Here is a 15,366-nt window from a genome sequence, read left to right on the forward strand (position 1 = left end):
TAGAACATGTCTAAAGCTCACTATGAATAACTTTGTAAGTCATGGGGCTTTAAAAAATAAAACTTAAAAATATTTTAAAAAGAATAAAATTGAGGTTGGAGTGATAGTACAGAGGGTAGAGTGTTTGCCTTTCATCAGCCAACCTGGGTTCCATCCCTGGCATTCCCATATGGTGCCCCCAGCACAACCAGGAGTGATTCCTGAGTGCAGAGCCAGGAGTATCACTGGGCATCACTGAACATGACCCAAACAAACAAACAAAAAGAATAAAATCTACTCTGAGGTGTGAAAGGACACATGTGCACATGTGTGTTGTATTTTGTCCCCTCCCCATTCACTCTTGCCCTGAGTGGGGGGAGGTGCCTTTGACCTCCACCTCCGCACCTCATCCCCAGGTCTTGCCCGGTCTAGAAAGCTCTTCTCTCCTCCCTTCGTGGGTACCTTCTTCATCTTTCCCCTGGAGGCCTCTTTCTGATTCTCAGGCCAGCTCTGAATTCCATCATATATGGGATTTTTGTGTCCTTGAAATATCAGGTGATCTTAGCATCTCTTTATTCCACTCATTTTTAGTTAGTAATATGGTACTAAATTTCTGGATGTGTCTTGACCTCATTTAGGAATTCCAGGGACAAGATATGAGGTTGTCTTGCCACCCAAAGCAGGGCGAGCTGACTGTTCCCTCCCGCTTCCTCCTGCACAGATCAGTTCTTCAGTCAAAGCTGTGTCCCCGGGTCCGACCCACACTCTAGCCTCTGTGCTCTGTGCAGTGGTGGCCAGGAAGCAGCCCACAAGTGTGCTCCCAACAGCCTCGAGGCATATTTCGGCTCCAGTGGAGCATTGAGGTGAGTGATGTCCTTGGGCCCCAGCCTGGTGAATGGTCCTTTGGTTGTTATCACCATCCTGGCACTGAGGAGCAAGAATTAGAAAACAGAACTGTGCGTCCCTGGTGTCCACAGAACTGAAGCTTAGCTGCCCAGCGAGGGAACCCTGGAGAGGCCAGAATGATGACCGCTGGTTACAACCCTGGGTCCATTTTTACTCCTTTTATTTTTGGTTTTACAGTATGATCAAGAGTTAACATGCCCTTTTTGATACTGAATAGCATGGCTCATGAGTCTAGAAATTGGCTGAGGCTCTGGGGTTCCTTGAGGTGATACCACCAAGGCATTATAGCACTTCAGAGGCAAATGCATGGGATTAGGTCTGAAGGCCATGGCCCAGGGGCTAACCTGAGTTCTGTGGTTTTTGATCCTTTGCTCCCCAGTGTTACTGTGGATAGGAGATAGAATCCCTCTGAGAAAAAAAACCAAAGGAGGGAACACACTTATACAAATGTTAAAATCAGATGTGCCTGGGGTCTCCCATGTGTTTATTGAGTATGCAGCAGGCACTGTTATAGATGGGAGGTAATAGCAAAAAATCTCTGTATCTGTTTCTGTCTCTCTCTCACACACACACACAAACACACCCTGCTGCCATCATCCAAGTCTCCTGGGGACAGAAGGACAATAAACATTAAAAAAAAACCCGCAAGTCTCAGCTGTTATAGGAGCCATAGAAACCAAGGGAATCACAGGGTAGTGACTTGGGTAGGGGACAGTTATGGAAAAGGTGGTCAAGTGAGGCCTTCGTGGCACAGGAGTCATGTGAATTAAGGATTACCAAGTGAGAGGGAACCTGATCTAGAGAAAATCTAGAGGGGGAGTAACCCAAGAAGAAACAGTAAGGGCCAACATATGGGTAGGTATAAATCAGATGTGTTTTCAGCCAGAGAAGGTTTCAGGGAAAAGTCTGGGAGGTGAAAGGCCCATGTGTGTGAAGAAATTGAACATCAGGCATTGGCAGGTCTCAGCACCCACATGCCTGGCTAAGGAAGCAGACTTAATTCTAAGTATGATAACATTGAGACAGTGGACATGTTGTATGAATTGAGGTAGTATGTACATGTTGTATGAATTGAGGTAGTACAGAATTTTGGATTCTCTTTTTTTGGGGGGGGGCATCACACCTGGCAATGCACAGGGGATACTCCTGGTTCTGCACTCAGGAATTACCCCTGGCGGTGCTCAGGGAACCATATGGGATGTTGGGAATCAAACCCGGGTCTGCCGCATGCAAGGCAAACACCCTACCCGCTGTGTTATCACTCCAGCCCCGAATTTTGGAGACTCTTGAGAGAACCTGGTCATACTGCCAGCCTGTTCTGTCCTGCCTGCCCTAAAGCTTTGTCTCATAAGTACAGATGCGTTACATATATTCATCAATCCCAATACAACAATATTTGCTGAACTTAAAAGTTTCATTTGGCTAGGGGAGGTGGGGCAGGAAGGATCCACCACTAATGAGCCAACTCATTAGTTGGAGGGTCAATGCAAAGGCCCAGGAAAATGCTGCTGCTTTGGTCCCACAGGACCAAAAGTAGTGGTAGTAGTGCTCAGTGAAGCTTGGGGAACCAGCAGCTACTGGGAATTGAACCTGGGTTGGGTGTATTGTATTCTAGGCAAGCACCCTAAATGCCGTATGCTCTTCAGGCCCCTCAATAAAATTTTTATTATTATTTTTAATTGAATTACAGTGAGATACAGAGTTACAAAGTTGTTCATGATTGGGTTGATTTTTTTAAAGTAAGGAAGTATGCTAGTGTTAGGGTTAATGATCCAATTGTGATACTATCAAGATAGTCTATAGGATCTAGGATTGTCAGATGAATCCTTTCCCCTCTTTCCAAAATAAAAATGAACAAGCAAAGAGCAATCTTAAGGCTTGAATGTCTCAGTCCCCCGTTGCTCCTGCCTGCCTTTTCTCTCCAGGTTTCCAGAGTTCATTCTGACCTGTGATCCATTCATTCAGTCACCACTTCCCTGTTCTCCTTTCTTTATTTCCTTTATACCACTATACTTTCTACATTCCGCGACCAGCTCTGATCATTCCCTAGCCATATCAACAAATATCTGTATCTCCACATTCCCACTCCATGGTAGCTGCACAAACTAGGCTGAGTGGCCTCTCTTTAAAGTGAAGAGACCCTTGAGGCTGGAGTATAGCAGTAGGGTGCTTGTCTTGCGTGAGGCCAACCTGGCTTCGATCCTCAGCAATTTTTATGGTCCCTGAGCATCTCCAGGAGTAACTCCTGAGCATCGCTGGGTGTTGTCCCCATCTAAGCGCCCCCGCAATAAACAAAAAGTAAGACTCAGTTCAAATGAGCCATCTGTCTATTGTCTGTCCATCACCCCACTCTCATAGAGGGCAATTCCACGCATTCTCATCTCCTCATTGGCCAGCGTTTCTTCCTCAATCTATCCTATGCTATCTCACATGGCAAAATCAGAACAATAAAAAAGAGCAACTCCCTAGAATCCCATTCTGGTACTCCTGTGCCATCATCTGTGCCCAGAGATGCTGCCTCCCTCCCCTTCCCCAGGGTGACCTAGCTCAGTTCTGTCCACAACTACTAGATCATTTCCATCAGTGTACCAATGTGCTGCTGTTTCTTTATCTTAAATGTAATGACACAAACAAAGTCTCTTGACCTCACTTAACTCCCCAGTCTCTGCTCATCTCTCTCTACAACTAAATTCCTTGAAGCGTCTAAAAAGGATTTCTCACTCCAACTTTTCTCCTTTTTTGCTTTTCAACCCAGTTTAATAATTTGTTCCCCTCCCCTGCCTCCCAAACCCCTGTTCAGGGATCTATCAATTTTATTGGCTCATTAAAAAAAAAACTCTCTTAGCTTCACTAATCTTTTCTATCATCTTTGTTTCTATTTCACTACTTCCACTCTAATTTTTATTCATTTTAAATTTTGTTTTGGTTTTGGGGCCACAACTGGGGATGCTCAGAGATTACTCCTGGCTCTGCACTCAGGAATCACTCCGGGCAGGGCTTGGGGAACCACGTGGGATGCCAGAGGCCAAACATGGTTGCATATAAAGTCAGTGCCCTACCTGCTGTACTATTTATCCTGCCTAAGTCTCTAATTTTTATTAATTCTTCTTTCTGTTGACATTTTTGTTGTTATTTTGGGCTATAACTGGCAATGATAAGGGGTTACTAATGGCTCTGCACTCAGGAATCACCCTCAGCGGTGCTCAGGGGACCATATGGGATGCAGAGTATCAAACCCGGGTTGGTGGTGTGCAAGGAAAATGCCCTCCTCGCTCTGACTCTACTGACTCTTGGATTCTTGGTTCTTTTTGTCTTCCCTTTTTTAGTTCCTTCAATTGTCAAGTCAGATTATTTACTTCAAGCTTTATATTTTTTGATGTGGGCTTGTATTGGTTTGGGTTTTCCTTTTGTAATTGATTTTGCCATATATATATATTTCCTTATTATTATTCAGGCAGCCTTTTATTTCTTCAGTGAGGAAATGTTATCTATTCTCCATATAACCAATATCTTTTTAACTTTTTTCCAATTGTTGAGTTTTAGCCTCAGACCTTTGAACTTCCATGACTTTCAGATTGGTTTCTTCCCACTAGAAACATTATTTTTCCTCACTCCCTGTAATCTTTGGGCACATTCTTTGTTTTCCCACCAGGCGGCGCTGTAGCTCATGGTTTGAAGATCTGTTTTGTTTTTCAGGCTCCCGGGTCTCTTGGGTGTTTGCTTTCCTCTCTGCCCTGTGTGGGGAGGACTAGCTTGGTTGGGAAATCCTTTGATGGTCTGTTTCCACCCGTGACCAAACCCATTCTCTGAGCTTCATAGAATTTCTCTCTGGGCTCAGCCAAGATATCTAACTAGTTGCCTTTGGTAGTGTACTCTGGTACACTACCAAATCTGTCGGGATTCCCAGTGAAGTGGGGGAGATCTTTGTTCAGCCTTGCCTGATCTTTGGCTTCTTGCAGCCCAAGTCTCTGCTGCTTGCAGAAATTTATGGGTGCGTGTGGCATGGAGGTCGGGAAGGGGTGCTCTCTATAATACTCTTTGCTGTGGCTTTGGAAGCCACAAGTCCACCGTCGCAGCCCCAGGGATCCCTCAAGGAGGCTTCATGTTCCTGGTTTCCAGCATCCCTTGCTTGGATGTCAGTCATTGTCAGGGATTCCCCTCTCCTGAGATTTCGTGGGGGCCAAGTACTGCTGGATCTGGGAAGGGGCCCCTCCTACACTACCAGCTGAAGTCAGGAGCATTCAGAAGCAGGTCAAGTGAATCTCTCCCTCCTCAGGGTATCCCCGGTCCTGAGCATTGGCTGTCCCCTCAGTTCTGCTTTATCTGCTGCTTTATCTTCTAGTCCTACTGAGTCAGGTCCAACCTCCCTCTCTCTTTTCATCCATATTTTAAAAAGCAGGTGCTTAGACCAGGAGATAAATTAGATTTAGCTGGTGATAAATTGCTGCATGTTTGATTCTGGTTTTTTGTTTGGATGTTTTTTGTGTCATTCCTGGCAGTGCTCAAGGCTTCCTCCTGGTTCTGCATTCAGAGATCATTCCTGGCAGACTCAGGGAACCATATGGGGTGCCAGGGATCATGCAAAGCAAGTGTCCGCTTCACTGTACTGTCTTATCACCCTCCTTTAAAGAGAGTTATTTGGGGTTGTAGAGATAACACAGAGATTACGGTACTTGCATTGCATGCTGTGGATGCAATGCACATCCACAATGGTGCCAGTTTTTTTTTTTTTTGCTTTTTGGGTCACACTCGGCAATGCACAGGAGTTACTCCTGGCTCTGCGCTCAGGAATTATCCATGGCGGTGCTCAGGGGACCATATGGGATGCTGGGAATCGAACCCGGGTTGGCCGTGTGCAAGGCAAACATCCTACCTGCTGTGCTATTGCTCCAGCCCCGGTGCCAGTTTTGATCCCTGGCACCACATGGTCGCCAGAGCACTGCCAGGAAGTAACCCCTGAGCATAGAGCCTGCGGTAGCCCCTGAATAAACTTCTAAATAAAACCTCTCCAAAGACTCCCCCATGAAATTAAAAAAAAAAACCGTTAAGGGGGATTTTTCCTACCCAAGCCTATTTCTCCATGTTTGTGGTGGTGCTGTGCAGTCTCAAACCATCTGTAGGCGGACGGTCCCCAAATTTATGTGCCCATTCAAATGGGCCTATTCTCTGTTGTTCACCCCACTGGGGCTTTCTGGGGATCAGGGTAGGTGTTACTCTTTTCCTTCCCCGACCCTAATCCAAGAACAGGAGGCAGAGCTTGTGTAATGTGAGGGGTGAGAGGTCACACTGGCTGTGTGACTACACAGTTCAGGGTAAAAGCAACAAGTGGCTTTATGGGCGTGGAGCGTGGCTATGGATCCAGAGGTTGAATGAGATCAGAGGTAAGAGGTGTGAATGTGGGTCTGCTGAGAGGCAGCCGTTAGGCCTGGAAGCTGCTGGGACTCAGGCAGAAGCGGGTGGGTCCTCGTCCACCAGAGTGGCCCTGAAGATGTCTGCGGGGAGGTTAGCTTTGTCTGGAAGGTGAATGAGTGAGCAGAGGCTCCAAGATGTGTCTGCGTGGCTGTGGGATGGAGCCCAGGCATTCCATTCTTGCTGTTTCCTTTAGCACTTACCACTTGGTCCATATTATGCATTTATTTCATCTGTTTGATTGATACATCTTCTCTTCAATCAATGAATAAGAATTCCTTTGCTGCAAGTGAAAAAAATTATGTGGTATATTTATATAACTTCTGTGATATATTTTTTAATAAAAAGGATATTTTAGCAAATGCTGTCTCTCTTGAGCGCCTTTCTTGTAAGCACGGAAACAGCCAAGATACCCCGAGGCAAGATAAGATGCAGGACATCCAGTTAAATTAGAATTGTAAATAAACAGTAAAGGGATGCTCATTTGAAGAGGATGCTCTCTCTTACTCTACAGATCGGCATCATTTGTCTCTGTTTTGACAGGATAGTTTTCTCTCTCACTGAATTTTATGGAGGAAAATTATGACCAGCATTTCCAGCATTGTCACAACTCCTATTATAAAAGGGTTGTCAAACTCAGACCATAATGTATAAGTCCCAATTCCTCGGAAATGAGATTATCAACCCAGTTCATTGAAAACTTTCTGCTCACATAACTCATGCAGTGAAGCTAGTTATAAAGTTATAGTTGCTTCCACTGGTGCCAGGAGGACTGTAAGGAAAAGTGGGGAAGAGAAGACCGTTCTTTAAAATAATCAGTGCTAGGGAGACCAAGAGACAGCCATGCATTCTAAATGAAGTTATACAAAGGAATGTTTGCTTTCCGAGACACAGAAATCACATTACAGTGAAACATAATGCTGTGATCAGAACAGTCAGATTTATGTGCAAGAATTACAGATAGATCAATGGAAGATAATCCATTTCCAAAACAGATCGATGGGTGTATTTTATCTGATCTATGACAGGTGACATATCAAATCAGAGGGGAAGAACGAAGTGGAGAGAGCAAATGAAGATGTTCAGGGAACTGGCTTCTTGAGGGGGTGTTGCTGGAAATGTCTTCAGTTGTCAGTAAATCTTCAGAACAGTGAGTCAGGCCTGCGGGCAGGGGTCAAGAATATAGTACACAGGTTGCAGATGACCAGTGTGTGATTCCTGTAGGTGTCAGGATGAATGGGAAGAAGGCCCGTCAGCTGAGATGGGGGAAGGGGAAATTAAGGCTAGGATTAGTGAGCTTTTTAAAAAGACATCTGAGTGCTAAGGAAAAGAACCCAATGAGCAGGGAGATTCCCATTACATAAGAGAAAGAAGACCACTTTGGTGTGTGGAGCTTCCCTATAGGCACTGGAGCAGATAAGACGCGACCATGCAAGGCTGCCTAGAAGGGAGGCTCTGCAGAAGGAAGTATTGGGGTAAATTGGCAAAACATGATGTCAGCACCAGGTATACAGCCTTGAGCCTCATTCGATCACCTAGTCACGTAAGTCCAAGACACAGAAACTGTTACATATGCTTAGTAAATCATCCTAACCACAGCATCCAGCCTTAACTGGGATTGGACCAGGGCAAAGCAGAGTAAGAAAGGTCATAGGCCAATAGTGCTAAACTTTATGTGATTGGATCTTCCTGTAAAGCTGAGATCCTCTATAAAAATGTGTATTTGGCAATAAGGTGAACAATCACTGGCTGCTCCCAGAGAATGTTTTCTCCGTCCACCCGTCATTCTTCACCCTACATCTGCCCAGAGCCGGTGCGCAATGTGTCTGGGCATCGCTGGGGAAAACTGTCCCCCAACATTAGTGGAAAGTGTCTCGAGAATGGGAGGGGATGCTTTTCTGAGCCCCCAGAGGACACTTTTCCATCCCTGTGTCTGCCAGGCAGGACAAGCTCCAGGGCTCCAAGGGAGCTCTGGAAATGTGGCCTGGCAGCTTTGACAAAGGGATGAGAGGTCTTGAGAGAAGGCCGATATACTGATTTCTGTTTCCTCTCGGAAGTTGGAGCGCATGTCAGAGTAGATGGGTGTCCGGCAACAGGTATGTATACATGCCGGTTTGCAGGAACTCCACATTTTAGTCACTGGATGGGGAGGTGACTGTCCAGCAATGGTTTATACCTCAGAATAAATCAGAATGTCCTGGAGAGCTTATTCAAACACAGATCATGGGGCCAGAGAAGATAGGTAAGAGACAGCTCCATAGGTTGGACTCATACTTTGTATGTAGAAGGCTTGGGTTTGATCACTGGCACTACCTGGTCCCTTGAGCACTGCCATGAACAACTCCCGAGCAGACAGAGTCCAGGAAGTCCCTGAGCATCAATGGATGAGCAGCAACTTCCCCATAAAACCCAAACACACACCACCACCACCACCACCACCACCACCACCACCAACAACAACAACAACAACAATAAAAACACAAGTCACTTGACCCCATCCAGAAGTTTCAGAAATGATAGGTTTGTGGAGAAGCTCAAGAATATGCATTTATGACCAATTTCTGAAGTGTCTCATCCTTCGCTTGTAGAACACTGGTCTTGAGCAGAAGGCAGGGAGGCTGTGTCTGAGGCTCAGAATCACAAGGGTCTGGGTTCCGTGTCACTGGGAGACGTAGGAACACCCAAGGCAGATAAGCTGCTCCCTCAGGCCTAGGAGTGTGCCAAGGGCCTGCAGGGGGAAAGAGAGAAGAAATAGGGCAAAGAGGCATAGAAGACTTAGGTGGGAATAACTGACCATTGAGTCAGTTATGGGGGCATATGGGGACCTGGAGATAGGAGAGTGGAGGCAGAAGAGTGGCATCTGGAAATTAATTGTCCATATCAACTGCTAACTGACAGGGCATCATCAAACCAATCTGTAACAGATTCAGTGGTTCTCAGAGAGAGGGGATCTTGAACACAGACTGGGGACAAGCATAAATAAATCAGTGTGTCATGAGGGCTCTGGACTTATTAAGACTAAATGTGATCAGATTCCTTCAAAATCCTGTCCTGCATGTTGATGTTAGTCTCGAATGTGACTTTTGCTCCAACCAGAGAGTCATCCTTGAATATCCTGTTAATAAGAGAATACTGACATTGTCAGCGGAGAAACCAATGTATGAAAGAAAACCAAACAACGGTTATCTGTGAAAGAAAAAAAAAACAAGCTGATTTCTTTTTCTGTCACATTCTCCACCCCACCCCTGTCCCCCACTGTGAGGCCTAGCTCAGCCATGCTGGTTGCACGCATAGAGGTGGGTTGGGGGTGGGAAGTGAGCCTCCCAGAATTCCCCCTGGTGGTCTCTCTCCCTCATGCCCATCCTCGCTAACCTGAGCTTCCCTCCGCAGGTGTCTGGTTGAGAAAGGAGATGTGGCCTTTGTGAAGCATTCGGCTGTCCTGCAGAACACCGGGGGTATGTGTCAGACTCCCTTCCCTCCCTCAGGGAAGCCCGACTCTCTCAGGAAGCCACTCCCCATTGGGCAACTGGGGAAGTTTATTGACCCTCCTAGAGTCACCTCAGGGTGATTTAGGTCCTAACCTTTTCAGTTTAGGAATGAGAATATCCTCCATGTCTGGCTGACCCCTTGAGGCTGGCTATCGCGTTGGCCTTGAACAGGCAAACACAGCCGGGTCACAGTCCAAGGTGTTCTGCACACAGGTGTTTGTCAATGAAACGCTTCCTAAGTATTTCGTCCCTCTCTGTCCCTGAGTAATGTCTTTTTTTTTCTTTTTGGGTCACACCTGGAGATGCAAAGGGTTTACTCCTGGCTCTGCACTCAGGAATTACTCCTGGTGGTGCTCAGGGGACCATATGGGATGCTGGGAATCGAACCTGGGTTGGCCGCGTGCAAGGCAAACGCCCTACCCGCTGTGCTACTGCTCCAGCCCCTTAGTAATGTCTTTTAATGAACCGTTTTAAATTCACGCTAGTTCTATGCAGCCGCTCGACTTCATATGTTATTCATAACCAGCAATAGAAAACAAATTGTGTACGGTTGCCTTTTTAACAGATCTGAGTGTTGGGGTAAAATCCCAGTGGTGGGTCTGGTGTCAAAATATTGAATGTAATCAAAGTAGAGCGAGAGTAATGTGGAAATCATCTGCCCCCAAAGGTAGGGGGAGGATGTGGGATGGGGGGTATACTGGGGTTTTTGGTGGTAGAAAATAGGCACTGGCGAAGGGACAGGTGTTTCATCATTGTATGACTGAGACTTAAACCCGAAAGCTTTGTAACTGCTCTCATGGTGATTCAATAAATAAATTTATAAAAAGAAAAAAAGAAAAAACACAAAAAAGAAAGGTGGAGTTCATGCCCAATTCAATCAGCCTAATCAATGGCTGAATAACTAGCAAAACTCCTATGTTAAAATAAAAATAAATAAATAAATAAAATTCAAGCTAGTTCTTTTGATCAAGCTTTGCTTTTCTGCTTAAGTGCTTTTTCAGTTCTTTTAAAGAATTCTGTCTCTTTAGCAGGGCTGAAAAAGAGCACTAACCAGAAAGGTTACAAATGTATGGCTTTAGGGGTGGTTTTCTTGTATTTAAAAAGCCTCATTGCATTGTTTCTCTGTGTGTCTCTCCTCAGGAAGGAACATTGAACCCTGGGCGAAGGGTCTGAAGCAGGAAGATTTTCAGTTACTGTGCCTCGATGGCACCAGGAAGCCAGTGACTGAGCCTGAGAGTTGCCACCTTGCCATCGTCCCCAACCATGCCGTGGTCTCAAGGAAAGATAAGGTGGATCTTGTTCGCAGAATGCTCTTCAACCAGCAGGTACGCACACGGCCCACCTGTCACTTCTTCCCCCAGCCAGCCTCACCTTTCGTCCTTGGCAGTGGAACCCTGCTCTGATGACAGCAAACCTATGTTCCCTTCTTGCTCTTGCTCTGTCTTCAAGGGGTCAGGGAAAGCCTCAGACATACGGGCACCTAAAGGGCCCCTAGGTCCACTGGAGTGTGAGCACAGTCATGGCGCCCCTGGGGCCTATTCCATTTCAGAACTAAGGGTAGACACACTATGCCCTTCACAGAATTAGCCACACAAGAGGAAAGCTGAACAGATACGGGCCGAGACTATCTGACTAATGTGGTGTTTGAACCTGGGAGGCTGAACACTGTCGCTGGCTTCTTAAAAGCTAATGACCCTCATGTTTGGTCTATAGTCTACTTTCAGCATGCTTCTCCCATCCTGGGAGGATCCTCCCAACACCCTGTATTTGGTGTTCCCTTGATGGGGGATGGGAGGGATACTGGGATCTGTGGTGGTGGGAAATGGGCACTGGTGGAGGGATGGGTATTTGATCATTGTATTATTGAAACCCAAGCACAAAAATTTGTAAGTCTACAACTGTACCTCATGATGTCTCACTAATAAAAATTAAAAAAAAAAAAAGCTAATGACCCAACCTTCAGAAATCTTCCGGTTCCTCCAGGCATGCAGGCAGCCAACAAGCAAGGATCTTATGGTATAGTGGGCTGCCTGAATCACACAGCACTTAGAGAAACCAGGGCCTCCCCTGCCCCTTGCATGAGCACAGCCCGTTTGTGGAGATGCCCCAAAGGAGTAATCCACGCCTAGCAGATGCTGACCTCACAGACTCTTGGAGCGCCATGGGCTGGCAAGACCAAGGGCTCTAGCTCAGAGACTTCTGAATGGATGGGTCCCTCGTAGGGTGAACTTGCCCCTTTGGCCCCAAGGAAAGCAAACAAAAAAGGTCACTGGTGGAGGGATGGGTATTCAAAATTAATTAATTAATTAATAAAAATTAAAAAAAAAAAGGAGACAGCAATGCGTGATCTCAGGTCAGATCCAGAGGCAAAAAGAGACAACAGAGAAAGTGCTCAGGGCAGCAGGAAGACGTGGACATATGACAGGAAATTTGAGGTGCAAGCATGGAACATTTTCTTTAGTAGTCGCTTTAAGTACACCACCTCACTAGTTATCACTATTTAGCATATCTGCATTTACAAGCAGAGCGGAGATGGCACTGAATTCAGTAAGAATTTTCCTTTGTTCCCATTTTGTTTTCCAATGTCATTGAATCATTGAAGATACCTCAAGATTCAATGCCATGGAGTGTTCTACCTATGTTTTCCTCAATATAGCCTATGGATTTAGGTCTGATAATTGAGGTATTTGATCCATTTTGATTTGACTTCTGTGCATGATATAGGAAGGGGTATGAATTTTTTTTTTTTTTTGCATGTGACTGACCAGTTTTCTCAACACCATTTGTTGAAGAGGCTTTCCCTGCTCCACTTCATACTTTTTGCTTCTTTGTCAAAAATTAACTGTCCGAGGCTCTGTCTCTGGCCGCTCAATTCTATTCCATTGTTCCCAGAGACTCCCTATTCCAATAGTTTTTTCTTTTTTAGCTCTTAATGAAGAGGATTTATTAGACAGAATGAAGCCTAATATTTACTGTTTCCTTTTTTTATTTTTATTATTTTTGCTTTTTGGGTCACACCCAGCAATGCACAGGGGTTACTCCTGGCTCTGTGCTCAGGAATTACCCCTGGCGGTGCTCAGGGGACCATATGGGATGCAGGGAATCAAACCGGGTTTGCCGCATGCAAGGCAAACGCCCTACCCGCTGTGCTATTGCTCCAGCCCCACTGTTTCCTTTTTGACCCTTCCAAAGCTGTTCATGATTGGATCTCAGTCATACAGTGTTCCAACACCCATCCCTCCACCAGTGTACATTTCCCAGCACCAGTGTCCTCAGGTTCCCTCCCAGCACCCTCCATTCCCCACCCCCCTGCCTGCCTCTGTGGCAGGCACTCTCTCTCTCTGTCTCTCTCTCTCTCCCTCTCTCTCTCCCCCCCACTCTTTCCCCCTCTCTCTCCCCCTCTCTCTCTCCTTTTGGGCATTGTGGTTTGCAATATCCAATACAGTTTTGATTACTACAGTTTTGTAGTATTACTTTAAATGGGGGAAAGAAAAGCCTCCTATCTTCTTTTTCCCCTAGTATGCCTTTGGCTATCATGGGGGTTGTATTACTTCATATAAATTTCAATAGCATTAGATCTATATCTTTTCAAAATGGCATTGTTATTTTTATAGGGACTGCATTAAACCTGTGTAATGCTTTGGGCAAAATTGCCACATGATAAAGAAAAACTAGCATGAGGATATGAACCCAGAGGTCATCCTTTTTGCCTTTGGACTCCAAATTCTCCTGTATGGTTGTTGTGTCTTGGGTTTCCCAGGGGTTGAACTCACCCAAACCTATTCTCTCTGGTGCTGGTTGGTCACTCGCTCTGTCTTCCTGATCCAGGAACTCTTTGGAAGAAATGGGTTTGAATACATGATGTTTCAGCTGTTCAGATCTTCAGTGGGGAATGACTTGCTCTTCAGTGATGACACAGAATGCTTGGCTAATCTTCAGAACAAAACAACTTATCAAAAATATTTAGGGCCAGAGTTTCTTGCGACTGTTGATCACATGCGACCATGCTTAACCTCTGGTGAGTAGAATCAAACAGAGAGGGCCAATGACAGGTAAAGCAAGAACACTTGTTTTTTGAATCTTTTTATGCTGCAGCCTGGCCCAGTAGCCCCATAGGGAATTCAGACTTACCGGTGAGATGACTCAGATAGACAACAGTATAAGAAACTACATACAACAAGGCCAGATTGTCTGAAGGAGACAGAGAGTGTAACAGAATGTGAGCTCATGTGGGAACTGAGTTTGAATTAAGGAACTTTTTCTATGCCACAGCCTGGCCCAGTAGCCCAGTGGGGAATTCAGACTGACTAGTGAGATGACTCAGATAGACAACAGTATAAGAAACAATGTGCAACAAGACCGGATTGTCTGAAGGAGACAGAATGTAATAGAATGTGAAATCATTTGGGAACTGAGCTTAGTTATGTGTGCATTTCCTCTTTTTTTTTTTTTACTAATAAAATGAAAATATATGTGCGCAAATGTGGGAAATCATCCCCTTAATAATAACATCCAAGATTGGGTTAGTCTCCCAAATAAATGTGTTTAATTCAGTTTATAATGAGGGCAACAAACATGCATCTAGCCAAATGTAGAATATTTCAATATCTAGTTTGCAATCAGGGTACCACATATGCACCAGGGAGGAGCAGAATAAATCAAGTTTAGGTTAGTTTAGAAAACCAGGGCAACTTGTGCCAACCTGTGCCCAGGCAAGAGTAGAATAGGAAGTTACCATGACTATTATAACATATTTTAAGGGACTTGCTAGTTGTGTATCACCTTATGGCCATAGCCATAATGTAGGTATTTCAGCCTTTGCTCTTAACGTGCCTGTGATTGTCCTTAACAACAATGGAACTGTTAAAGGAACCAAAGGATCTCATGTCTGGAGCCAGGGGACTAAGGCAAGGGTGCAGAAGTTGGGTGCAGTAAATGTCCAGCTTATCCCCTTGTTCTGGGAGGTCAAGCTAGCCTGCAACCTGGACATGCCAAAGTCTGTCTCATTCTTTGCAACCAACCCTGCTACACAGAGGCTGAAATGCCAACTTGATTGGCTTTGTTGTGGAATATTCCCACAAGTATGGTCTTAAACCAGGCTAAGACCTCCCCAGAGGAATCGCATGAAGACAAGTTGCGATGCAATAAGCAAAGGTTCTTTCTTGGCTAGCTCGGCTAGTTCAAGCTAGGGCCCTCGTCCAGCTCACTGACACAGTGGCAGCCTTCTAGGAACGAGTGGCCCCGAGTCTCAAAAGTGAGGGGCTTTTATAGCATACCATTATATAACAGGGACTTTCCACAGTCCAACCTTTTGGCTACAGTCTGAGGGGCTTTCCGTACTTGTACTTAGCTGATTGGTTGTAAGTTGGAGTTACACAAGGATTGCATAAGAGTTACATAAGGGTTGTATAGAGGGGGCTTCCCTACCTGCATCTGATCGGTAACCCTTAGTTGACCTCTCCATGGCTGTCTCACTTCGGGGAATTCATGACACAATTCCAGGTTTCTGTGCTCCATTCCAGGAATTCTGGAACTGAAACCTAGGCCTAGCTTCTCCTGGATTCTTTATGAGCCTGCCATGGTT

The 15,366-nt window shown here is 45.5% G+C and overlaps 1 protein-coding gene across 1 annotated transcript in view; it reads left to right on the forward strand.

Moving 5' to 3' along the window:
• LOC130030647 (inhibitor of carbonic anhydrase-like) overlaps positions 1–15,366 on the forward strand; it is a 36,501-nt gene that overhangs the window by 20,067 nt on the left and 1,068 nt on the right. The window contains exons 13-16 of the mRNA XM_056122001.1: positions 701–842; positions 9,685–9,749; positions 10,923–11,107; positions 13,611–13,800. Coding sequence (XP_055977976.1) covers positions 701–842; positions 9,685–9,749; positions 10,923–11,107; positions 13,611–13,800 — 582 coding nt within the window. The remainder of the gene's footprint in view (positions 1–700; positions 843–9,684; positions 9,750–10,922; positions 11,108–13,610; positions 13,801–15,366) is intronic.

The sequence above is a fragment of the Sorex fumeus genome, unplaced genomic scaffold, assembly GCF_029834395.1.
Source record: "Sorex fumeus unplaced genomic scaffold, SorFum_2.1 ptg000044l, whole genome shotgun sequence".
Taxonomy (NCBI): Eukaryota; Metazoa; Chordata; class Mammalia; order Eulipotyphla; family Soricidae; genus Sorex; species Sorex fumeus.